Genomic DNA, 26,840 nt, shown 5'->3' on the forward strand with positions numbered 1-26,840 from the left:
AGAGTTAATCATTATTGATGAAAGCAGACTGATACAGCAGAGTGGAAATTCATTATAAACTGTCCATCAGAGAACAATGGCCAAAGAGCTGTAACTAGAGCTTTAAAAATGTGTGTGTGTGTGTGTGTGTGTGTGTGTGTGTGTGTGTGTGAGTGTGTGTGAGTGTATGTGTGTGTTAATATTTCCACACGAGCAGGGTGCAAACATAGCTGGCTGTGAGAGTCAGAAATAGCACATGTCTAGGCTTTGCCCTGTCTGACCTACCCTTACAATGCTGGCACACACACTCACACGTAGAAGAACAAACATGTGCTCGCGCACACACACACGTACACACTCACATATACACGTTCACACACACACACACAAACACAGACACACACATACACACACACACACACACACATTCATACTCACATATACACATACACAAAAACATACACACACACATACACACTCACATATACACATACACAAACACATACACATTCAAATACATGCACACACACGCGCAGGCAGTCACACGATCGCAGGCACTCTCCCACACACACACAAATGCACACACACACAAACGCACGCACGCACACACACACACACACACACAGACACACACAGACACACACATACACACACAAGCACACACACACACAAGAAAACACATGCACAGACTAAGAAACACACACATGAACACACACATACACAGTAAGAAGAACACACTTGCATTCAGACTCACACTCACACACACACACACACACACACATACACACACACACACACACACACACACACACACTCACTCAGACCCTCTGCTGTGTGCAGGAGGCCCTTTCAGTCACCCAGTGCCAAGGTTGGTGTCCAAATTAAGACCGCCAGAGAGGGCTAACCCATTACCATTCCACTACACACACAGGCGCACGCACACACACACACACACACACACACGCGCGCACTCAGAGCGGGAGAGGGAGAGAGAGAGAGGCCGGGCAGGGTGCTTGATGAAGCTGCTGCTCCTCCTCTCAGGGACCCAGTTGCTGTGGGCCGGGGGACTGGCTGTTTGTTGTTTTGGGGGAGCCATATCGTCCCCCTGCTCCATGTCTGCTCAGCGCTGAGGGGAACCATGGGGCTGTGCACGGACTCTGTGAGTGGGGGGGTTCTGTCAGGGCCGATAACGGCATGGAGATGTGTGTGGTGCAGCTTATTGCACACTAGTATGCTAACAGGAGTTGCTATGTGTTTGTGTTTCTGTTTGTATTTCTCTGTGTGTGGCGTGTATGTGTCGTGTGTGTGTGTGTGTGTGTGTGTGTGTGTGTGTGTGTGTGTGTGTGCGCGCGTGCGTGTGTGTGTTCCACGTGCAGCAGGAGGACGAGATGAAGAGGAAGAAGGTGGTGCACATTGCTCAGGAGATCATGAGCTCTGAGAAAGTGTGAGTGTTGTGTTATGTTGTGTTAGGTTGTGTTACCTTGTGCTTGTCTGCCACTTGGTTTTGTGCTCGGCTCAGCGTTGCATTGTGTCGGGCCGTACCGCTCTATGTTGCGTTGCGTCGTTTAATTGTGAGTGCGTTGCGTCGTGTTGTGTGTGTGTTTGTGTGTTGTTGGGTGGTGTGCTGAGGGGTGATTTGAAATTGTGTTTCGTGTTTGTCTCTCAACAGGTTTGTGGACGTTCTGAAGCTCCTTCATATCGTAAGTGTCTTATCGCTTTATTATCACTCTGTAAATGTTTGGTCCATGTAACGAGTCTCCCACCCTATCTCGCTTCGGAGCGTATTTGCAGTACACTCAGAACAGATAATCATCAGTTTATTGTATTCATTGGCAGAATGGTTAATCGTCTTGGAGCTGCTATGCTGAACTGCTGTGTAAATGAATGAACCCCGTCTTTGATTGATACTTGATGGGACGGATGTAAGGAGTTCTCCCAGTTTCTCTTTAGTTTGTGTGCCTGTGATTCGGTGTGTTTGTGTGTGTGGGGAAAGGCTTGGGCTCTTGGTTAGCAACCCTCAGTTACCAGGGCTTCTATCCTTTCATATGTGGAAACAGGTGGCCGTGTGTTGATAATGACTGTGTGTGTGTGTGTGTTTTGAGAGTGAGTGAATGAGTGTGTAATTGGGTAATTGAGTCTGAACAGAGAGGCGGAAATTGAGATGGTAGGTCTCGGGCTTCTGGCTAACGCGTCCGAGACCTCCCCAGTGAAAGCTGGGCTTTGTTAAAGGGTAGCGAACCGTTTCTGCTACCATTAAGTGTTTTAACTGTACACACCGGTGATCCCCAAAATGAGCAACGTCTCACGCATGTGTTTTCTTTACACACCAAGATAGGTTTGTATTATAAGCTTCCTTGAGACAATAGCTTTGATGATATCATCCATATCATCAAATATAGCCTAAACTAAACTCGTTGTTCAACTTTATATTACTTTCTGAGACATTGAATCAGGCCACAAGTCTCCACTAGGAAAGCAATCCGAGCTGTCCCGGCTCTATCCTTCCCATACCACACAGTGTACACGCCATGCTCTCATTGGTCAACCGTGTGACCTGTGACCCTTTGTGACAACGGACCCCAGGTGTGCGGGTTCACGGGCCCGGGTCCCCGTTCAGAGGCGTGGTGGAGGGCCCTCCCAGCTGTCTGGCTCCCTTCAGACGAGGCTTTTAACTGAGCCACCGCACGGATTAGCTTCCAGTGTTGTCCCTGGGCGGCTAGGAAGGGGAAGGGGGGGGGGGGGGGGGGGGTGGGGAGTCATTCATAGAAAGAGGTCAGATGACATCCCTCACCAATCGGCTGCGGGCCGTCCACACGGCAGCTGCTTCCTCTGTGTGTGTGTGTGTGTGTGTGTGTGTGTGTGTGTGTGTGTGTGCGTGTGTGTCCGGGTGTGCGTGGGTGTGTAGAATAATGGTGGTTGGGTGAGCTGTCCACCGATCACGTTTCTCCTTTGATTTCTTTCCCCCTTCAAGGATCGCTGGAATGTCCGCGTTTTACTTTTTTCTTCTTCTTCTGCCGCTAGCCGGTGTCCCTTCCCTTTGTTATTGGCGGTGGTTTGTCTGTGATTACACAAGCCTGGCTGGTAGGCTACAGGAGGGAGTGTTTGCTTCTTTATTTTTTTGTTTTTTGTTTTGGTCTGAGATGTGCGGCTTTTGGTCTGAGCTGTGTGTCTCGACTAGATAACGTGCTTGGTCAAAAAGTGTGTGTGTGTGTGTGTGTGTGTGTGTGTGTGGGTGTGTGGGTGTGTGTGGGTGTGTGTGTGTGTGTGTGTGTGTGTGTGTGTGTGTGTGTGTGGCGGGTGGGGTCTGTGTGTGACCGTGACTATGTTTCCTGGAACATTTGAATCCTCCCTGGTCCTCCACTTCCTTCCAGGTGGATGTGTGTTGGCTGAAGTGCTGACTCAGCTCACCGTGTTTGTGTGTGTGTGTGTGTGTGTATGTGTGCGTGCGTGTGTGTGTGCGCGCGTGTGTGTGTGTGTGTTTAGTAAGCTGCAATTTATGGGGTGACCCACTGTCCTGTCTGTAATTGTGTGTGAATGTACACATGTGTGGTTTGGCTGTGTGTGTGTGTGTGTGTGTGTGTGTGTGTGTGTGTGTGTGTGTGTGTGTGTGTGTGTGTGTGTGTGCGCTCCCAACCTCTCTCCTGCTACATGCTCACACATCCATGGCTAACACCCTCCTGCTTGTATTTGTGTGCGTGCAGGACTTCCGTGACGCCGTTGCCAAGGCGACGCGTCAGAACGGAAAGCCGGTGGTGGAGGAGAGGGTTCTGAGTCAGATCCTGTACTACCTGCCCCAGCTCTACCAGCTCAACAGAGACCTGCTGCGGGAGCTGGAGGACAGGGTCGCCCACTGGTACATCCCATAATATATATAGATATATATATTTAACAATTATTCGCCGAAGAGGGAGCTATTCCCCACTATTCACGGAGCCTGAGGTGGATAATTGTTTTAGTGTATACTACCCGTGAACTCTCCAAAAATAAACGAGATAACACTTTTTGCCGGGATTATTTTTCTTTTATTAGCGGTTTATTTCTTTTTATGAGCACGACGAGACGTTTTTGCGATGAAAACAATATCACGAGTTTGAGATCTCACCCATGGGATATTGCCAAATATCCCGACATAGCGAACCAATCAGATTGCGCCATCATAGGAGGTTCACGTGTAGCATATACTAAATATGTGTATTACATAGGCTTATCATCACACACAGGCAGCTGTACGGACACGCCCTTAATTGATCTTCAAATGTGTGAATGACCAATTATCAGGCAATTAAGACAATTATGATGCTGATGCTACTGGCCTTATGTTTTGCCATTTTTACTACTTCCTCTTCAAGACAAACCGAGGAGTTATATTGTGCCCTCTTGTGTTCAAAAATAATACCAGCATATAGACGCTCCAATGTCTTGAATGTATTCTTGCGCCATCAAAATCTCAGCCATCGCCAACGTTTTACGTTTACCTACACACTGTTCCACCCTTAACTCGTAGTAGTTTAGTAGAACCAGGACTCTTGTTTGATGGATACCTGCGTCAACGGACTCCTTCCCTCCCCTTCAGGGCGGATCACCAGCGGCTGGCAGACATCTTCGTCCAGAAGGGGCCCTACCTGAAGATGTACTCCACCTACATCCGCCAGTTCGACAACAACGTGGCCCTGCTTGACGAGCAGTGCCGGAAGAACCCCGCCTTCGTCGCCGTGGTCCGAGAGTTTGAGGTGAATTTGAATAATATACTACTGAATATTAGACTGGTAACCCCAAGCCAATTCTGCCGGCGAGTTTAATTCACCCTGCAGAAGGGTCTGGAGAAGAGCAATACATTTCTTTCAGCTTCCGATACGTTTTTACGGGAGCCAATCACCAAGCTGGCTTTTCCCCCTGGCGCGCTATTGGCTGGTTTTACACAATGACTACAGAGAAGCGTGGCCAAGCAGCCAATTGCGTACAGGCCCGTTGATCACGCCTCTTGTGCTGAAGAAAATGACAGCAGCCTCCCCAGACCAACGTGCAATCTACGATTGAGCTTGGTCTGGCTACAGCCAGGCTAACTGAATATATTAAGGAATATACTACTACTATTAATGCTCTAGCCGTTCAACTAGGACAAAGAAATGTAAGAATCCAGGATCTAGCAGGGCTTCTGGCTTCTACGCAGTGGTGTGTGTTTGTGTTAGTGTGTGTTTGTTAGTGTGTGGGTGCGTGTGTGTTTATGTGCGTGTGTGTGGGTGCGCATGTGTGTGTGCACTTTTGTGCGAGTGTTTGCGTGTGTGTGTTTGTGTGCATGTGTTCTTGTGCACGTGTTTATGTGTGTTTGCGTGCGTGCGTGTGTATGTGTGTTTGTGTGTGTGCACATTTGTGTGAGTGTGTGATGGTGTTCCAGCTGTGTAAATAACGACTTGATGGACTTTGTTGGGTTTTGTTGTTGCTCCCAGACGAGTCCACGCTGTGCCAGCCTGGCTCTGAAACACTACCTGTTGAAACCGGTGCAGAGAATACCCCAGTACCAGCTGCTGCTCACAGGTACACACTCAGGGGACAACCTCTGGTTTGAGGACATGACACACGAAGCATCAAACCAGCAGACCTCCAGAACGTTGAACTGTTTTGCTTTTGGAGCCACTGTTATGTCGCTCTCGTACCACCTCTCTCCCGCTAACCCCAGCTCCCGGTCAGAAGATGGATCAGCCCTCAGACGTATTGGCAGCACATGAATGCTAGCTCCGATCTTTTTTATGTTGTGTTGACTTATTTATGGTAGAAGTGAGGCAGTAACCTCCTGATGGACAAGCTGCATAGAAGCAGAAACATTCAGACTGCAATATGTTAGATGCATAATATTGAAATAAATAAATGATCGAGGCCCCTTTTGGCTTGAGGTTTACAGTTGCTCTACACTTCTGAATACGCTCTAAATTCACCTGTGTTTCTTTTTCATGTAGATTATCTGAAGAACCTTCCAGAGGACTCTGAGGATTATAAAGACACGCAAGGTGAGAACACATCCTCTTCTCTTTGTGTGTGTGTGTACACCTTATCCTAGCACTTAACCTTAATGAACAGACACAATGTTCAAAACATGACATCAGAATTGTGGTCGCTCAAAATGTGTGAACTTTGTGACCCATTGCAACCCTGATTAATAAAAACGACAGAAGAGATTACCCTGAAGAAATGTTGATTGGACGACTTGTGCAACTGCATCTGATTAATAGTCTAGTTTGTCGCAATTCATGTAAAACATTTCACACACTTTCCCAAAAATGCTGCAATCAATTCCATGGGATTAACAATAAGACACACAAACTTTTTCTTCCCCTAAAGTGATTTCTTGTTTTGAGACATTTCGTCACAAACCATGATCATGCATAAATTCCACTTGGTATGAACCAATACTGACACTTGTCCAACCTGATAAGAACTATACAAGACACACCTCATGTTGGATAGACAGGACTGCATCATGATGACCTGTCTTTTAACTCAAGGGATATTGAACGCCCCATAAATTGTTCATTGTTTGGGGTAAAAGTAATTCATTGTATTGGCAGCAATGTTAAGAACAGTTGTTGTTATCCTTTCCACAATGAACCAACTAACACACCAAAGTAAACACTTGATTGAATTGAGTGTTTCAAAAGTTAGATTACCCTGAAGAAATGTTGATAGGACGACTTTTGCAACTGCATCTGATTAATAGTCAGTACAGTAAGTTACAGTAAATTAATAGTTTGTCGCAATTCATGTGAAAAATTTCACACACTTCCCAAAAATGCCGCAATCAATTCCATGAGATTAACAATAAGGCAAATTCTGTGTTACTGCAGTTGAGCTTTTTATCCCCCTGAAGTGATTTCTCCTAACTGTTGTGCCCTCCACGCCAGCTGCCCTGAGCATCGTGAAGGAGGTGGCCAACCACGCCAACGACATCATGAAACAAGGGGTAGGCAGGCCGCTCGGACAGTGTCTCCGCTGGTTGATCTAGTCTCTCTCTGATTGGTTCTGAAAGGTCACTCGATTGGAGGCCATCGTTGATGAGTCTGAGACATTTTAATTGAGCGATTTGTCAGAGAAATAATCCGCTAGAGGAGAACAAATCAATGGTTGCAGTCCTGATTCCACTTCCACTGAGTGACTCTGTTGTTCCTGCAGGATAACTTCCAGAAGCTGATGCAGATTCAGTACAGTCTGAACGGACACCACGAGATTGTGCAACCAGGCAGGGTATGGCTTTAAACCGTTTGTTACTCCTTCACGCCATATGAAAGCATTAGATCCCTCTTAATCATCTTACACAATACTTTCTCAACCGACTACATCACTATCTACAGACGGCTTTTTTTTGAGAATCTCCGCCTCAGTTCCACGTCTTAAATATTGGCTTGTAACTCAGTACTTACGATACCCACGTTTACGACCCCTGAACGAAGACGGTTTGTGATATATCGACCTTGTGACCGCTGAACAGATCCTCTGTTACCCCCCCCCCAGGTGTTCCTGAAGGAGGGAACCCTGATGAAGCTGTCCCGGAAGGAGATGCAGCCTCGCATGTTCTTCTTGGTATGAGGAGCCTGGCTGGTGTCTTTAGGATATGTAGCGGCCCCATGCCGCACCATGCATGCACGATACATACATACACTACATACACTCACTATTTAAAGCAGTAGATAATAACTACAAATGCACCCACATTACGCTAAGGAAGTACCATCGTGCTTATTAGTGTGTGTGTTTGTGTTTGTTGACCTGGTGATGTCATCGTTGTGTGTGTCTGCAGTTCAACGACGCGCTCATGTACACAACGCCAGTCCAGTCGGCCCAGTATAAACTCAACAGCGTGCTCTCTCTTGCTGGGATGAAGGTGAGGACTGACCAGTGTCACTAAGCTGCTAACATACAGCAGCTAGCCGCAGGCTGTACAGCATGTTATACTACCTTTGTTTTTATTTCTTTATTGTTATTAGTTATAATTGAATACTGTTATATATATGGTTGCGCGCGCGTGTGTGTGTGTGTGTGTGTGTGTGTGTGTGTGTGTGTGTGAGAGATTGCGCAGGAGTGTACGGAGGAAAGTTTCATACTTCCTGACATGGATCCGGACAAGCAGAAAACAATTGTATTATGAACTCCTGTTTCCTGTGTGTGTGTGTGTGTGTGTGTGTGTGTGTGTGTGTGTGTGTGTGCGTGTGTGTGTGCGTGTGTGTCTGTTTTCAAGGTGAGCAAGCCGAGCCAGGAGGCCTACCAGAATGAGCTGAACATTGAAAGCGTGGAGCGCTCGTTCATCCTGTCTGCCAGGTGAGCACGGTTTCTCAGCCTCCCACACGCCTACTAACACACACTGACTCGCATTCTCTTAAAGGTGACATATTATACCAAAATCGGCCTCTTCTGACATCACAAGTGGGCGTGTCCACCTAGATGTGTGTTTGATAGATCAGTCCACCAGCCTACCCAGTGGACTGTAGCAGACGTTGCTCATCTACCCGTCATACAACTAGGTGGACGCGCCCACTTGTGATGTCAGAAGAGGCCGGTTTTTAAGACGTCTTGTAACGGCTAATCACATATTAATGCCACACCTGGTGGCATAAGTATGTCACCTTTAATTCTGAAATACATCAAAACGTGGCTGGTTATTTTGAGCGCCTCAACGCCGCCCCCTGCTGGCTGTTCTGAGAACGCGTCTCGTCCCGCAGCTCGGCTACGGAGAGAGAGCAGTGGCTGGAGGCCATCGCCAAGGCGATAGACGACTACACCAAGAAGAAGATCACGTTCATCTCCAGTCGCAGCCAGGACGAGGTATGGGCCCATCCTAGCGTTTAGTGTCTGTGGTGTTCCTCGACAGCAGGTCTGGATCACTGGCTGTCTGAGGGTCAGCATTAAAGGTTGTATCAGCGATGTTGTATGGCGTCACTTCTGTTGGTATTCGAAGCGAGATTCCCAAACAAACAGAGCCTGCTCGCCCCTCCCTTCCGTGTTTCGTGCATCCAGTAATAAGTATCATGAACGCAGCGCAAAACCCCACAACACCCACCCCTTGTCGGTGATTGGTTGGAATACTATCTTATTTTGGTTTTGAGTGGTTGGTAGTACCGTTTGTTTTTGTGTACGATCTCGGAGCACAGGCTGCCTACCGAGACACGTTTTTTTGACGGCCTTCTTATTGGGCGGGCAGCCAGCGGATCGTAAGGAACGATCAGATGAATGTGATCATTTATGTTTCGGCCTAGAATCGCTGACTCAACCTTTAACCTAACCCACCAGCCAAAGGTTATTTTTGATAAGTGACATATTGGCAAGTGAAAACATGCAGGGGTACATTTTAAAACAATGGATTGACTGGTCGATTTTCCCACTAGAAAATTATGTCAATTATGGCACCCATTGCACTCCTGACCATCCCTGGAAGAAGGGATCCCCCGCTATGAGTTTCTTCTCAAGATTTCTTCCTTGCTAATTTCAAGGGAGTTTTTTCTTGCCCTTGTGGGGGCTTGGGTAAAGGGGGGTGTCATAAATATTTGGCCTGTTAAGCCCTTTGAGACTGTAATGGTGATTAAGGGCTATACAAAAAAAATTGAATTGAATTGAATTGAACTAGAAGGCCAAAGCACAAAATTCGAAATGTTGATTTTGGGCCGTAACGGTTCTGGAGATCGAACCCCCGACCCTGCGTTGTGTTTCTTCCTGCAGCCGGACGTGGTTCCAGACATCGGGGCCCCGCTGGGTTCCAAAGCCCCCATCTGGATCCCAGACCTGCGCGCCACCATGTGCATGATGTGCACCTGTGAGTTCACCCTCACCTGGCGGAGACACCACTGCAGAGCCTGTGGCAAGGTGAGCGCTGCTCTCCGCTCTGATCCTCAGTAGTGGGGGGGGGGGCTCTGTGTTTAACGTTTAACCGTTGAGGTTGAACTTTGAACCAAGTCAGCTTTTTTAAACAGCTTTTTATCCGGGGTTCTGGGAACTGACTGGGACACATGTTTTTGTAGTTAATTTGAACATGTTATCCACGTCATCCAAGCCGGATATTTAAAAAAAAAGAAAGTATTTATGTATATATTTATTTCGATTTTTTTAACATTGGATATTTTTCCAACGTTTGGTTATTTTCACCACCTTGGTTTTGAGGCTTAAGTGTTTGTGGGAACAAAAAGGAGGCTGGCCTTCTGTCGTTGGGTTCTGAGCGTTGCTTCACATCATGTGCCGTCAGGTGGTGTGTCAGGCCTGTTCCACCAACAAGTTCTATCTGGAGTACCTGAAGAACCAGCCGGCTCGCGTCTGCGACCACTGCTTCACCAAGCTGCAGGAAAACAGTAAGAGATGAGGGATCTTTGGCCACACGCAAATCTGCTAGCAAAGCAGTGATTTAATTAAATGATAATCATATCAAATTTTCCCGTTGTCTAGGTGACCGCTGTGCCTCGACGTCGGCCTCTCCGATCGGAAAATCTGCAGCGTTTTCGTTTTCCAGGAAACATAAGAAAATTCCGGCTGCCCTTAAAGAGGTTGGTCACGAAGAAACGCCAACACGTCCTTTTGGAAATACGGGCGTTTGATTCAGAATCACTCCCAGACCCATGGAAACATTCGGTCGGATCGGATTGATGTTTGACTTTTACATGTTTGACTTTGCGGGGGTTTTCTCCTGTCTGCTTCTAGGTTTCTGCCAACACAGAGAACACCTCCATGAGTGGCTACCTCAACCGGTCCAAGGGCAGCAAGAGGCAGTGGAAGAGGCTGTGGTTCGTCATCAAGGACAAAGTGCTGTACACCTACGCTGCCAGCGAGGTACCCGGTCGCCATCACTCCATCTGTGTCCGCCTTTATGTTTAAGACGTGCTTCGGTGGTGATGTAAACCTTAAAGACTCAAGACTCACCTGTTGGAAGTTCACCTAGACCCTGCATAGCCACCCTGTCCCACCATTACTTGTTGTACGTCGTGGCACTTAATGTGCGCACTTATTGTGTACTTAGTTATAGTACTTAGTTATGTAGCATCTTACCCTAGCTATCTTACTGTAGCTTACTGTATCAACAGTGATATATTGTTTTTATTGTTCTTATGACAAATGTACTCATTGTAAGTCGCTTTGGATAAAAGCGTCTGCCGAAAGCCCTAAAGGTAATGTAAAATGTAGAATAGAATAGATCTATATTCACCCAAAGGGGGAATTTGCTCCTCCTGCACAAGTCGGTATAGGGTCAGTAAGTAAAGTAGAAGTAAAGTAAGTAAAATTTACTTATAAAAGCACATTTATATAACAGTTTGCACTGACCAAAGTGCTGTACATAGGCATTCAGTAGGCAAACATGAAGGCAAAATAACAACAACAACATTAGAATAAAATATAAATAAAAGACATAAAACCCGGACATCCACACACAAACAAGGGCAGAGGTCAAATAGTTAATGGGGAGGGAAAGCAAGGTTGTACAGATGGGTTTTGAGCCTTGATTTAAGGGCATGAATGGAGGGGGCGTCACGCATGTGGGGTGGCAGTTGGTTCCACAAGCGCGCAGCGGCTACTGCGAAGGCCTGGTCACCTGGAGCTTAGGGGATCTTAGGGACCTAGGGGCTGAGTGGGGGTGTCAGAGGTCTGATATATAAGATGGGGCCTGACCATTGAGAGCTTTGAACACCATAAGAACGGTCATGAAAATGATCCTTTGTTGTACTGGCAGCCAGTGAAGGGGAAGCAAGAACGGGTGTGATATGCTCGCACTTCTTTGACCCAGTCAACAGTCTTGCTGCTGCATTTTGAACTATTTGGAGGCGTGATATGAGGGACGGAGGGAGTTACAGTAATCCGAACGTGATGTTATGAAGAATCTCGTAGGAAAGTAAAGCCACAGGGAATGGGATTCTGGGTAACGGAGTCCCACAGTGCTCTCTGTGATGCTCGGTGTTGTCTCCCTCCAGGACGTGGCGGCCCTGGAGAGCCAGCCCCTTCTGGGGTTCTTCCTGAGGGAGGAGAAGTACGGCCCTGCCCAACGGCAGCAGTTCAAACTGTACCATAAAAACACCCTGTTCTACATCTTCAAGGCCGACGACATCCCCAGCGCACAGAGGTCAGTGTCGCCAGACGATCGGCGGATGACTTTCTCCTCCATGTTTGACTCACCTCAGTTTGTCTCTTTTTACATTTTGCCTTTGGAGCTTCTGTCACGCCACTCTCGTACCACCTCTCTCCCGCTAACCCCAGCTCCCGGTCAGAAGCTGGATCAGCCCTCAGACGTATTGGCAGCCGACGTATTATCGCCACATGAATTCTAGCTCCGGTCTTGTATCTGTTATGTTGTGTTGACTGATTTGTGGTAGTAGGGAGGCAGTAGCTGCATAGTAGACACATTGTTTTTTGTGTTGGTTATAATAACGGCGTGTGTATCTCCAGATGGATCGAAGCCTTCCAAGAGGCCATGATCCTGGAGGAGTGATTGTCCGCTGGCAGGCTGCACATCCCTGGAGCCGGTTGATGGCGACCTGCCGATCCGGACCTCCCTCAGCCTCCAGACCCAGACCCCGCCTCCCTTCCAGTACACAACCCTCGGACCCCTTGGAACCCGCTGACCGCCAGCCGCGGACCTCCACAGCTTTCGCTCTTTGTTATTTTCCCGTATCTGTCACTGCTTCAGAGGGCCGGGGGGGTCGGTGGAGCTCCGGTCATGGTGTACGCGTTCGTTTTACTCTCATTCCGAGGCGGTAAGGTTTCCATTTCAGCTCGAGGGCGAAAACATTTGATGAGACCCGGTGGTGGGTGACGAAGGTCATGTCCAGATGCACGTGTGAGGAAGTGTTTAGCAAAGCAAGACTATTGAAAACCAGAGGAAGTCTTTGACCGGCAAATATGAAGGATTTAACAGCTGAAGGTATGGCGCTCTTTACAAACCACGTGATTGGCCTACGTTTAAACACATTATCACATGCTCCCTGCTTTGCCCGTGTGCAAATGGTCAATAGTCGCTTTTGTCCATGAAATAGTTCTAACTCAATTGGAGAGCTATGTTCAGGCTTGGAGGGATTCAGGAATGTGGAGGATTGCCATGCGTAGATGATGTACTAAGGTAGGCTTTTACTGTGAACTACAGGCTTTTACAAAGAAGAGCAGGAAGCAGATGTTCTACCCAAGAGTTGATCTCTCTGGTTAAGAGATTTTTTCGTGTCTTTTAGTTTTTAATTTTAGAATTCAATGCAATGACTTGTGGGGAAAACAAGATACTGGTGAAAACTGGAAATAAATAAAAAAATTATGTAGATATTTGTAACTGAAGTCAGATGGCATTTTGATTGGCTGTTCAGCCCCATCTGAAGTAATATTTTGTACATTGATGCAGAAAAGCGACATGGGTCTTTTCTCCGTCTAAGCCGAGAGCAAATATTTATATGTATTTTTTATTTTTTTTATCGCCATAATTTTGAAGCACAGGTTGCCACTTTTGTTTGTTCATGAGAGAAGAGGAAGGTTAGGATATCTTTATAATTTAACCTTATTTTTAAGTTTTTTAATAACTTTTGAAACACTCAATTCAATCAAGTGTTTACTTTGGTGTGTTAGTTGGTTCATTGTGGAAAGGATAGATACACCTGCACCATGTTTATCACTGCCAGTGTTATTTTCCTGTTCTTAACATTGCTGCCAATACAATGAATTACCTTTACCCCAAACAATGAACAATTTAGGGTCTTTCAATATCCCTTGAGTTAAAAGACAGGTCATCATGATGCAGTCCTGTCTATCCAACATGAGGTGTGTCTTGTATAGTTCTAATCAGGTTGGACCAGTGTCAGTATTGGTTCATACCAAGTGGAACTTATGCATGATCATGGTTTGTGAGGAAATGTCTCAAAACAAGAAAACACTTTAGGGGAAAAAAGAGTTTAACTGTAGTAAAACCGAATGTGCCTTATTGTTAATCTCATGGAATTGAAATCAGCATTTTTGGGAAAGTGTGAAGTGTTTCACATGAATTGCGACAATCTAGACTATTAATCAGATGCAGTTGCACAAGTCGTCCAATCAACATTTCTTCAGGGTAATCTCTTCTGTTGTTTTTATTAATCAGGGTTGCAATAGATCACAATGTTCACACATTTTGAACAAACACAATTCTGCTGTCATGTTGTGAACATTGTGTTTGTTTATTAAGGTATAACAGTGCTAGGATAACAAAGATGAATGACTGATACCAGTGAGTGTATTAGGTTATTTAATCAGATATAAAGGGTTAGTTCAGAACTGTCAGGCAACAGTTTTTAATAAAATAAAAAATCTAAATACTGTGTTTTGTACTTTGTATATTTATTCATTTGTTATTTGGGAAATTGCTAATGTTTGACTTGTTAACTGTTGTTGTTGAAATGTGTAAACTGTGCCCTGCCAGAAATCCCGCAACAATTTTGGATATGTGCCACTATGTGACTTCATTTGACGCATGGAGAGGAGAGGGAATGAATGGGAGGTGGTGTTCAGGCCAGGGGACGATGTGGGGGTCTTCAGCAGTGTTCCTGGATCTCTGAGGAGGGCTACGGCCCTCCACTCCTCCAGTCCCTCCGCCCTGCTCTCCTCCTGAGCCTGATGGAGGGAGAGAAGGAACTGATCGGTGACATAACTGGACATTACAGTATACAATATGTAAAAAATATGTAGAGAAGCTCACATTTGTCCTCGTAATCTCTCCGGCGGTCTTCATCAGTTACGGTCTGCGTCTCTCTTCCTCTCCCACTACGTCTTATCAGGTACGTTCTTCATCTCTATTACAAGGCTTAAAGAAAGACACGTCGTTTACACTTTACACTTAACAATACAGTCTACTTTACAATTTAGAATTTTTGATATTCATTTAAAAGGTCATGAATTAACTAAATAGCCTACCTTTCCTAAAGAGACAATATGATAATTTAGGCCTACAACAATACACAGAATGTTCTTAAAAATGATGTATCCATGGTTTTATGTAGATAGATGTTATAATACAATCGGAGTGAATCACCAGGTGACTGCTGGCACCACAGCGCTCTCTAGTGGTACTGCTCAAACTATATACAGAGATATATTGATGTAGCTTAAACTAGTTTCCATTAAAGAAATAAGACATTATTTCATATATTTCTACTATTATATTGACGAACGTAAAAGTACTTTTTATGTTTGTCGTTGACATCTTCCCCCTCCCGTCCAGTAGGGGGCAGTGTTACAACATGGACACTTTCCTAAAGTCGGGTAAGAGTGAAGTGGTGAAGAACCTGAGGGAAGAACGAGGGAGTGAGCACCAAGCAGCTTCTTTCTTCCCTTCGAATTGAAGACAACTCTTTTTTTTTAACGTCATAAATAAAGAGAATATTTAACAAAATCAACCAAATATGGATCACGACTGTTTAGAAACAACGTGCAATAGAGCAGTCAGCTCGGACACGTCCTACAGATGTAAGTAGCAGACTCACATGTGGCCAAAGACACACACTTGGAAAAATAGGGAACCTATCAAGTGGTCTAGCCCTCATCACTAGTCCCCTAGTCCTCATCGCTAGTCCCCTATTCCACTAGTCCCCCCTAGTCCTCATCGCGAAGCCCCCTTGCCGACTTGGAACCCCGTCTTTATTTGAATGTTACTCAACTAGTTGATATGCTGTTTGCATTGCTGTTATATCACGCTTGATCCTGTCGGTTATATCTTTATCACATTCTGCCCATTTTAAAGTGATTTGCATAAAAACATGACTCGTTTTCTCTCATTCTAGTGACTCCTACAGAAATCGAGACTATGGTCAAGCTGAGGATGACGAACAGGGCTTACTTCTCCGGGAAGAAAAACGAATGCATGAGAGGATGGAGGTGAGTTCAACAAGTTAAGAATAATATTCATGGTAAAAACAACAACAATCGTGTAATGAACTAAGCAATGTAATACAAGTATTTGTCAACATTGATGAACCTCACTGTGATTTAGTTTGTCTCCCTGAATGAATACTGATGGAGATGCCTACAGTTTTACAGCATCATCCATCTCTCCTGTTTTTCTAACCCATCAACATGTGTCTGTTGTCTCTTGTCGTTGCAGGGCCATCCTAAAGCACATGGGCTTGCATACCAAACTTAACTACTATCAGGCTGCCAAGAAATGGGACAACATGAGGATGAAGTACAAGGTTTGAATTTAGTTTTTGAAAATATGTGATCCATTGAACAGCAATAAAGTCTCACAGTTTTCACTTTATCTGTCTTCTTCATTGACTGGCTTCACCCCTAAAACACAGACCCAAGTCAAGTCTGTTTTATTTGTTAAGCTGTTAATCATAGTTACTCTCTTCAGGTTTAAGGGCTACATGTGTATGACACCCCTTAACCCTAGCATAGGGTTAAGGGTTTTTCCTAATCATGTTTTCCCTAATTATGTTTTAGGAAAAACATGATTATCAATAAAGAAACCTTGAGAAGGATCGCAGAGTGGGGGATTCCTCCTCCAGGGGAGGGCTAGGAGTTCAGTGGGTACCATAATTCACATACATAATGATATATCAAGCAAACATTTTAAGTCAAATTTAAATTCTCTCTTCCTCTCTCTCTCTCTCTCTCTGTCTCTCTCTACCTCTCTCTCTCTCTCCCCCTCCCTCTCCCTCCCCCTCTCTCTCCCTCCCTCTCTCTCTCCCCCTCTCTCTCTCTCCCCCTCCCTCTCTCTCCCTCCCTCTCGCTATCTCTCTCTCTCCCCCTCCCTCTCCATCTCCCTCCCTCTCCCCCCTCCCCCTCCTCCAGGAGCTCAAGTACCCCCCAGAGGGGGTGGTGCTCCCTCACGCGTGGTGGGGCTTCAAGCTGATGGACGACGCCATGCACGGCCTGCTGGACAACAGCGCGCCCATCATCGCCCTCCCCCCCAGCGACGACGAAGCCGACTTCCTCCCGTACAAGAGGAAGCGCGAGCACACCTCCGCGCCGCCGCCGCCGCCGCCGCCGCTCTCGCTGGGCGGGGCGGGCGCCCCGGAGATCGAGGTCTCCCTCCTCGACAGCGGCGAGGAGGAGGAGGAGCAGGAGGAGGAGGAGGAGGTGAAGCTCCGGTGCGCCTCGCGGGACATGGAGAGCGAGCGCCTGGCGATGGAGAGCGAGCGCGTCTCCCTGGAGGCCGAGCGAGCGCTGATGGAGCGCGAGCGGCAGCTGGTTGCCATGGAGACCCTGGGGCTGCAGCGGGAGAGGGCGGGGCTGGAGCGGGAGGAGGCGGCCCTGGGGCGGCAGCGCGCCGCCCTGGAGCGGGAGAGGACGGCCGTCGAGAGGGAGAAGGTGCTGATGGAGAGGGAGAGGGCCGTGCTGGAGAGGGAACGCACCGAGCTGAGCCGGGATAGGCTGGCCATGGAGAGGGGGCGGGGCCGGCCGGCCAGGGGCGCCAGGGACGGCGGGATGAACGGCGACGCTCGCGGGAACGGGCGCGGCGACGGGGAGATGGGGGGGGAGGGCGGGGACGATGGCGGAGGTTTGGACCCGGGAACGTTACAGCGGCGGGAGCGCTTCCTGGACCTGTTTGAGAAGCTGGTGGAAAACTTTTGAAAGCAAACCCGGGGAGGGATTCTGCGGGACACAGAAGACTGGTTTGGTTTGGGGGTATCTTAGCAGCGCGCCTACGAGACTGTTTGAGGATTTGTGAAGTTAGTGCAACGCCGTTTCACTGTGTTTCTTCACATTACCACTTTATTCAAATGTGGGTATCACCCTTGAATGGGTTCAACGTATCATGTTCTGCATAGAGACTGTTGGGAAGGGGGGGGGGGTGTGTAAGAAGTAAAAAGAGAAAGTCATGGTCACTTTGCTAGGTTGGTTGAAGGCTGTTTTGTTTTCACTGTGTAATATTTACTTCACCTTTTTCCGGACCCCTGTACGATGTCAATGAAAACGTTGAGCCAAGCCACAACATCTGGAGAGGTCATAATCAAACAACTTTATTCAAATGTGGTTATTCCATACAGAGAGCATACAATAGCAAGCTGTTACGGTCTTTTCATCACCCCCCCCACCTCCCACTATCCCCAACCTAAATCCAACAATAGTAGACTCTACAAAGTGACGTGTCATTTATTGGCTTTTGTATTGCATGCTCAAATCATCACCATTTGTGATATTGCAGTTCATGTAAAAAAAAAAAAGAAGCTTTTTCTGAATATATATATTTTTATATTACAGTACAGACTTTACAACAGATGATGGTGTTTAAATGCTTATTTTATTGCACTAGATACTCAATTCCGTTGAGCTCCAGCCTCAAAACGTCTATCGTAGTGTAATGGACATGTTTTAAAGTGTTCGATTTCTCATTAATATTAATAATATAACTTCTTTACAAAACAAACATATTTAAACAATTTCCGGATATCCTTTTCTGTTTCTGTGAACCGGTATTGAAAGGACGCAGAAACATACCGGCTGTCCGACGCGGTCATTCATTAAAACAGGTTTCTCTGAATGTCAGCTAGTGTACTTATCAACTTTACCAAGTTGTGGAACAGTTTTGCTTCTGAAAACAGCTAGTGTGTGTTTGTGATGTGTGTGGGTGTGACAGTGAATTTCACCATTGAATGTGCCGTACAGGTTTTGACGAGCTGAGGTGCATTTCCTATACACACACTACCACTGTGTTCTTAACCACCAGAGTGTGAGAACCATGACCACAGCACCCTGTGGGCGCGTGGCCGATGGTCAACGTCTTATTGTGTGTCGTGTTTGATGCGTTGTGAAACTAGAAAATATGATTGCACACGTTTAAACATACAAGTTGTACATAAGTCGGGACATTAGTGTTCCATGAAACAGCTGCACGTGATGTTGCCGATCTGTTGGGGGTAAATGGCATTATTTGTGTGTGTTTGGGTGTGTGTGTCTGTGTGTTTCATTGGGTTCAGAGATGTGTTTGTGTATGTGTCTATGCATGTGTTCCCGTGTGTCCATGGGAGATGTTGTGCAAGAGGGTGTGTGTGTGTGTGTGTGTGTGTGTGTGTGTGTGTGTGTGTGTGTGTGTTTGTGTTCAGACGAGGGCCCCGATGGGGATGCGAGGCAGGCAGACGTAGGCCTGCGGGGTCTGGCTGAGGTTGACGGGGTTACCGTCCAGGCGGATGTCCTCCAGGGCGTTCCTGATGTAGTTGAAGTCTTGCAGATTGCAGAAGGTGTCCTCGTGCATCGACTGGATGTTATTCCGCTGAGGGGGCGAGAGAGAAAGCACAGGATGTTGTTCAACATTTATTTGTGCATTTTTATTCTTTATTTTTGAGTGAGATATAGAGGAAGGTATGGGAGATAGAGGGGAAGACATGCAGCAAAGGACCACGTGTAGGGTTCAAACCCGGGTCCCTGCGTTCAGGACTGAGCGTATATGGTGTATGGTATATGGTACGCACACGCCAGCACAGGACATTGTGTGTATGGGTTTATGTGTGTGTGTGTGTGTGTGTGTGTGTGTGTGTGTGTGTGTTTGTGTGTGAGAAAAGAAATGCAACCTCCTATGGTTGTTTGTGTGAAACAGGTCGTAATGTGAGATTTATTGGATGTAATCAATGAGTTGATTGCCAGAGGTTTCAATATCTTCACAGGTACTTTACCAAATATATATATCATGTATTTCACTATCATACATCTGTCTGACTGGTTCAAATTGGATTTTACACACGTTCAAATCTACAGTTACAATTAAACAGGTTATTCATGTTATGAATGGTTATGATTAGGCATGAAACCTAAAGTGTACATTAGGCTAATTTGAAACACAATTATTGCGAGGTTATAAGAACCATTTTATTATATTAGTCCTACAGTTATGAAAAACATCTTTCTTGGAAGAGGCGTACGTCTGGTCTTCCACGTGAGATGTGTAGCCACCACCTTTCTTGAAGCTTGTTTTGCAATGATAGCTTTTACGTCAACTGCCACACATCAACCTTTACATTCGGGCCCAGTTCCTTGTCACAAGCCTTTATTCGATCTAACAATAACAAGGGGGTACCTGGAGATGCAGGGATCGCAGGCTGTCTGGTAGAGGCACAGGGATGTAATCAAGGTGGTTGTCTGTCAGGTACAAGTACTGAAGTCCAGCCATATCCTGAAAACAGACAAGGCAAATGGGCATTAGAGATCAGAGTGCTGCAGGTCATTTTTTAGCATTTCAAAGAGAGTGAAGAAAAGAGCAGAACAGAGCAATATTTAGAAAATAAGCAACTCAAAAAACCTCCCCTCCCTCTCTACTCACTCCCTTCCTCATTGGTCCACCATTGAGCAGTGTTGCATCCCGCACCTGTTGTTGGCTGGAAAGACGGATTCCTGATGCCATCAGGGACGAGATGCCCTGATGGCACTAAACAGTGGGCCGTACCTTGAACGCCTCCTTGTGGATGCCCCTGGTGTCGACCTCGTTGTGGCTGGCGTCGATGAGCGTCATGGAGACCGGCAGGGCGGGCAGCTGCGAGACGTGGTTCTCCCTGATCACCAGCTCCTCCAACGCCGGCAGCGTCGAGAAGGCGCCCTCGTCGACGGACGAGATGTCGTTGGCCGTGACGTCGATCCTCTTCAGCTTGCCTGATGGGAGCGGGAGTTCAGACAGGTTGCCGGCGTGGTACGAGACACTGTCCACAGTTAATCAGTCCCTCCAGATAAATGCGGCGTTTTTTTGTGATTGTTGCGGCCAAAAATCCTTGATTATGCGGCACGTTTTCTTAAAAAATACGATGAAATATGCGGCATATTTATGCAATTTTATGTGATGAAGTTGCGGGAACTTGCGGAAAAATGCGGGAACTTGCGAAAAATGCAGCTTTTCGATGGCGTTCACGTCGCGTAATTACGTCATTTCATAACGTTCCCATGGCAGTAAACGCAACATTTTTCAACTTTCTGCTAAGATATATAAGACTTTTTTGCAACGAAAATGTGGGGATTATGAAATCATGCAAGCCCCACATATTTTGCGCGGAAATCGGCAATTTATGCGGTGAAAGTGCGGCATATTTGAAAAAATTCGGCCCCCGCATGAATATGCAGACTTTGGCTGATTATGCGTTGAATTATGCGATCGCATAATCACGTTTTTCTGGAGGAACTGGTTAATAGTCCCGATACTGACCCGTTTAGTCACCAAGTGGTGTGTCTAATTGCATGCACAAAACTTGCCATGATCTATTTCTATGTCTATGTATAAAAAAGTATATCAAATAATGTCATGTCATTATACATATTGACATGTTAATATACATGTCATTATGAGCTCATACGGCTTAGTTATCTTGCTCAATGATGCCTACAGGTGAGCTGCAGACATTGAGGCTCGAACCTGAAACCGCCCAACCAATAGACTGACCTGCTAAACCAAACAACCCCATGCATCTACACACGTCATCCCGACACTTTGGTTACCTAGCAACATGTCAAAAACACAAACATTCCCCAGACGTACTCATGAAGGCAAAGTCGGACTTGTGGATCTTGGTGAGTCTGTTGTAGCGAGCGTAGAAGTGAGTCGTCTCTTTGGGGAGGGGCGGTATGCTGTCCAGCTTCAGGTCATCGCAGTAGACCGAAGTACCAAGGCATGTACACAGTAGACATGTGGGCATACCTGGGGCACATTCATGACATGATTAGTTGCAGTATTGGGGGAGCATTAGACATTGAAAGGTAAGGGGCCTTATTCACCCAGCAGCTGCCTTCAGTTCCCCCCAACCCAGCCAGCATTCAGAACCAAGACGGGTTTAAGAAACAAACTCTTTCAAATGGATCTTCATCATGAAAATTAACCACACATTGATTCCCGGAAATGTCCCCTTCAGTGTCACAATTAGAGGCTGCAGTTTAAATTCTGTCAAAGTGCTTTTTGTTTGGCCTCATTAGATTCAGAGATGTAATCTTGATGTGGATTGAGAAGATGCGTCGTGTCAACGTTGGCTCCATTACTGACCTCGCCTGTCAACTCCTGGCTGTTCAGTCTCAACGGGTGCTACCGTAGTCACGGGAGCTACCGTAGTTTCGGGGTCCGGCATGGCGGAGCCATCCGTACTACCAGTACCTTCCTGAGAGGTATCTGGTTTAATTGGAAGCAGCTCCTCCTCTTGTTAGAGACAAGATTAGGTGTTACAGAGATAAGGTTAGACCGGCAACCAGGCGGCTGTTTGCCTCAGAGATGAGTAGCACACATATGTAGCATTAGTGGTATGAGGAACCCATTCAGGCAATGGATGGATGTCAACCGCGAAAAAGGGGTGTTGACTGTTATTCAAATGAATTATGAAATGTTATGGTATGATTATGCATTAAAGACAATGACGATTATGAAATGTTATGGTATGATTACGCATTAAGACGTTTTCCAAGGTGGGTCAATTTAAGTAGTGCAATTGTCGTAAAACAAATGTTTAACTGGTTGAAATGGTCAGTGTACGGGTACTCTGAACGGTTTCAGTCTCCATGGTAATCGGTTTATTTAACCCGGGCCTTCCGTACTCTATTTCCTGTTTACCTCGGCACAGGTTTGTCTTACGGTACTGACCTTCATCAATGTCCGGGATCAGTGTGACCCCGGGTTCATCCCCAGAGCCAGAGGCCCCTGAGGCCCCAGAGGTTCCAGACTCGCCAACATCCCCGGAGCCACCAGAGGCGACCCCGGAAGACCCTGACCACTCCCCAGAAGAACCAGAGGCCTCCTGGGGTGTAGTGGTGTCGGGAATGAGGGGCAGCTCTTCCCCTTGTTAGAGCCAAGGGGGTGGGGTTAGGAGACATGTTAGGGTGAGTGGGTGGAGGAATCAGCCCGCGGTGGAGTAATGAATGACAGAAAACACAGGGGAATTAGTGATGGTGTGGAACAGAAGAGTGACATGGATAGCCAGAATGATAACATATCTACAACATTTAACCACTTTTAGCAGTGAAGTAGTTAAATGGAACATTATAAAGAAAACAAAAGACAAGTGAATAAGTCAATCAGGTTAATTATTGAATGAGATGAATGAAATTAAACAGGATGTTACAAGAGACCTCTCAAACCCAGTCGCTTTAAAACTACATCCAACGGATTATTTTCGCCTGCCCATGGAATCCACTTGTTTGAGGGCCTTATTACCAACTACTAGTCTACCGGTCTACTCATACAGGTTCAGGTACTAACCTCCAGATATCAAGGTAACGTCCACGTCCCCAGACTCGCCAGAGAGATCCCCAGAGGTCCCAGAACCAAGGAGATCCCCAGAACCCCCAGAGCCCAGGAGCAGATCCCCGGACCCCCCAGAGCCCAGGAGCAGATCCCCGGACCCCCCAGAGCCCAGGAGAACGTCCCCGGAGCCCCCGGAGCCCAGGAAAACGTCCCCTGACCCTCCAGAGCCCAAGAGGAGATCCACAAAGGAAACATCCCCTGATCCTCCAGAACCAAGGAGGTCTCCGGAGCTCCCGGAGGCCAGGGAGACCTCCCCTGATCCCCCAGAGCCCAGGAGGGCATCCCCGGAGGTCTCTGCGACTCCGGACCCCCCAGAGCCAAGGTGGTCCCCGGACACTCCGGAGCCACCGGACCCCGGGAAGCCCCCTGAGCCCGAGGGATCCCCTGATCCGGCAAGGGGGGCCCCAGAACCTCCGGAGCCAGAGGCGAGCTCTCCGGAGCCCGAGGGGCCCGCAGAGGAAGGAGCCGCCGAGTCTCCGGACCCTGAGGCCCCAGGCACGCCCGGGGTACCGGACCCCACTGAGCCCCCGAAGTCCCCGGAGACATGAAGGGTGTCAACGGGCGTCAGACGCAGCTCCTCCTCTTGTTAGAGACAAGATTAGGTGTTAATAAACAGACAGGTCAGAACACACACAGAGACACCTGTGACCGGTCGCTTCACAGGGATGATGGTGGTGATTGGGTGGCTTATATTAGATGACAAACAAACACGAATGAACACATTTAACCAAATGGCGGCTAGTTAAATGGAACTCATGCACATGTGAACGGAGGTGAACGGTGGAGAGGGGCGGGGGTCCCTTTCTCGGGGCAGGTTGCGCCTCGAGGCGTTGAGAGACCGCCACGAGTGACTCTTGTTGTCGCCCCGTTCACCTTGCGTTGGAAACCACTTGCCCCCCTTTTTTTTTTTGCCGATAAAGGGCAAACTGAAAATCGGGGGACTTCAGGGGACGGTTGGGTCTAGAACTGCATGTACTCATTCTGACCTTTCTGTGTGTTGGGACCCATGAGCACTCCCGAGTCCCCAGAGCCCTGTTGCACATGCTTTGGTCTCAAGGGCAACTCCTCTTCATATTCCCGCTCCTCCTCCTCCTCTTCCTCCAAGGAGGCTCCGGGTGAGGGGTAGCTGTGGTCAGGTGGAGGCAGGGTTCCAATCTCCATCTGAGGGGGGAGTAGAGCAGAGAAGCCGGCAGATTAATGTGGAGGGTTTTGGACCGCCGTTTTGACACAGTGATTAGCTTAAATTGGGGTCATCCCTATGTTCCCCAGGTCCTATGTTCCCCGGGTGCAAAGGGTTAGGGTCAGGTTTAGGGTTAGGGTTAGGGTGATGGTTAACCCTAAACCTAACCCTAACCATAACCAATCGGAGGAGAGACATTCTAACCGATCACAGGCGAATCAGAGGCGAAAAAGGCGGTACTTGCCCCTACCATCCTACGAAAAATAGATTTGCTCACAGGGTCCTATGTTCCCCGGTCACATACAAAGCGGGTAACATAGGACCCGGGGAACAAAGATACGCTCCCCTTAAATTGGTTGACCAAAACTGATTGTTTTTCGAAATGTAGTTGTATTACGGTTGGCGGCACTAGACTTTGGGATATCCCAGCACTGGAACAAAGGTCCTGTCAAAGCTTGGTTGCTACGAGGTGTCTTCCTTCATGGTTAGCGCGCCAGCGGGATAAGCCACAGGGCCAGCCAACCTGTCAGAACTTCCAAGTGGAAAGTTTAGCCCAAAGTTAACTGTAGAACCATCATCGTATCGATTGGGTCCAAAGTGATTGTTGTTCTACACCTCAGGGACGGGCCCCATTTTGAATGTTTTAGGATCCCAAAACGGTCTCTGTGTGGTGCATAGCAGAAGGTATCTTGCTGATTAAACGCCAAACCGTTCAGGGCACAAGTCTGGGTAGACCTTTCTACTTTGATGTTAATGTTACTATCTAAACATAAGGTACACCTGCTAACCAGAAACTAGTAGCCCTCCTGCGACCACTTCAATTAGTCAAGTTTAGATTTGTGTCAACGTTTGTGAGACTTAATTTCTACAGCTACCTTACTTTACCGGGAGGGGGCAGTAGAATGTCAATCTTTAAAATACATGGCTCCCAAATATTTTAAAATTTTTTAAAGACTCAATATAAACAGTACATTGAGGATCGTCCATACATTACATGATTATTCAAAACACCACAGCAATTTATGACGAAAAATACCAATATTGGCGCATATCGTATCTATGAATGGCTTAATGCGTGCTCTATCATTAAAAAATGCCTCAAATGGGCTCCACTATGGATGTATCAGGAGTCGACATGCAAACAAGTTAAGGTTTTTTCTCTTGAACAGCGGGATGTGGCCATTATGCTCATATATTCAATTAGTGCAGTTCTATCGTAGTCCACCCGAGGGCAGTGAAACCCCACATACAAACACAGGCAATACCTGACACGCACATGCTGAACTGAAGCTCTCAAAATCGGGAATGGTCCTTGTGGAACCAAGACACTCATGGTAGCAAGACAGAATCCACATTTCAATGCTGCACTCTCAAACACAGCAGTACGCTGTCCAGCAGCTCAGAGATAACCTACTACAAACAACCAAGGTAACAAATATGACCAAAACTACCTGAAGCATCCTGTTCTATACCAAAAACGACCACAAAAAAAAAACAACTGAAGGCAGTTTAGTTTTATTCCATTGACACATCGTGTCAATGAACAGATATCTTAAACGAAAATCTTGGCAGAGACCATTTGAAATCTAACAAGGTGGGTCTTTGAAAACGACTTGCGACCGAGGTTGCTGCCTGTCGCTCCCCTCTCCCATCCCCTCCTCCCAAAGTAAACACCAAGGCCCAAGGGGGAAGGAGAGGCCAAAGGCTGCTTACCAAAAATACAGAAAGTCTTTGGGGAAACAGCATGGCGGCTGCAGAGAATGCACAACATTTTGATTTTGAATGGGAAGCTTTAAGAGCATTCGCTAGATGATCACACACATGCAGACACACACACACACACACACACACACACACACACACACACACACACACATAGGTACACCCACCACAAACATTCAGATAAGCACACACACACACGCACACACAAACACACACATGCAGACAAACACACACACACATGCAGACACAAACACACACAGAAACACACACACACACAGGCACACACACACACACACACACACACACACACATAAAAACACATTTGTGTAACATATATTTTGTTGCCCTTTCCCTACTTATACATTTCCCAACTATCAAAGTCCAACAGTTCATTGCCAGTTAAAAACCTCATCTCTCATCGTCAAAGGGCCCAACGGCATTATACATCTGTTCATCCACTGTATCATTTACCCAGCAACCAGTTGTCCTGCAGGGTTGTGCCTCAGTTCGCTCTGCACCACATACAGATGTTCAGGAAGGAGACATCCGTGTACAGCATTCTGAAGGGACACATGTTGCCGTTCATTCCTGAGGGACACATCTCTACATCTCCACCTTAGAGCTCAGAGACGCTTCTCAGATGGTGGACACAAACTTACGTTTGTGGCTTGTAGAATGACTCTGGGGTTTAATAATAACAAATAGATAAATACATATGTAAAAATGCCGGAACCGTTACCCACTAAAGTGAGAAGATTCGCTCACATGTTTTCGCAATTTGGCCAA

General features: G+C 46.9%; 2 protein-coding genes across 2 annotated transcripts in view; one reads left to right on the forward strand and one right to left on the reverse strand.

The window, feature by feature from the left end:
- The window catches only part of fgd6 (FYVE, RhoGEF and PH domain containing 6), a 21,152-nt gene extending 6,966 nt beyond the window's left edge, over positions 1-14,186 (forward strand). Inside the window, 18 exon segments of the mRNA XM_079755353.1 lie at positions 1,356-1,423; positions 1,649-1,679; positions 3,681-3,832; positions 4,553-4,709; positions 5,427-5,514; positions 5,934-5,984; positions 6,876-6,934; positions 7,144-7,215; positions 7,483-7,551; positions 7,769-7,852; positions 8,207-8,286; positions 8,688-8,790; positions 9,682-9,825; positions 10,202-10,304; positions 10,399-10,496; positions 10,651-10,779; positions 11,913-12,061; positions 12,385-14,186. Of these exon segments, the coding sequence (XP_079611479.1) occupies positions 1,356-1,423; positions 1,649-1,679; positions 3,681-3,832; positions 4,553-4,709; positions 5,427-5,514; positions 5,934-5,984; positions 6,876-6,934; positions 7,144-7,215; positions 7,483-7,551; positions 7,769-7,852; positions 8,207-8,286; positions 8,688-8,790; positions 9,682-9,825; positions 10,202-10,304; positions 10,399-10,496; positions 10,651-10,779; positions 11,913-12,061; positions 12,385-12,427 (1,680 nt within the window). The 3' untranslated portion in view covers positions 12,428-14,186.
- A 4,805-nt stretch (positions 14,187-18,991) lies between these two features.
- On the reverse strand, positions 18,992-21,563 carry epyc (epiphycan; the record flags this gene model as incomplete). Its single annotated transcript, XM_079756150.1, has 4 exons — positions 18,992-19,162; positions 19,964-20,059; positions 20,330-20,532; positions 21,407-21,563. The coding sequence occupies 4 exons, from the start codon at positions 21,561-21,563 to the stop codon at positions 18,992-18,994; spliced, it is 627 nt and encodes a 208-aa protein (XP_079612276.1).
- Between the last annotated feature and the right edge of the window lie 5,277 nt (positions 21,564-26,840).

The sequence above is a fragment of the Pollachius pollachius genome (genome assembly GCF_949987615.1).
Source record: "Pollachius pollachius genome assembly, chromosome: 18".
In the NCBI taxonomy this organism is placed as follows: domain Eukaryota; kingdom Metazoa; phylum Chordata; class Actinopteri; order Gadiformes; family Gadidae; genus Pollachius; species Pollachius pollachius.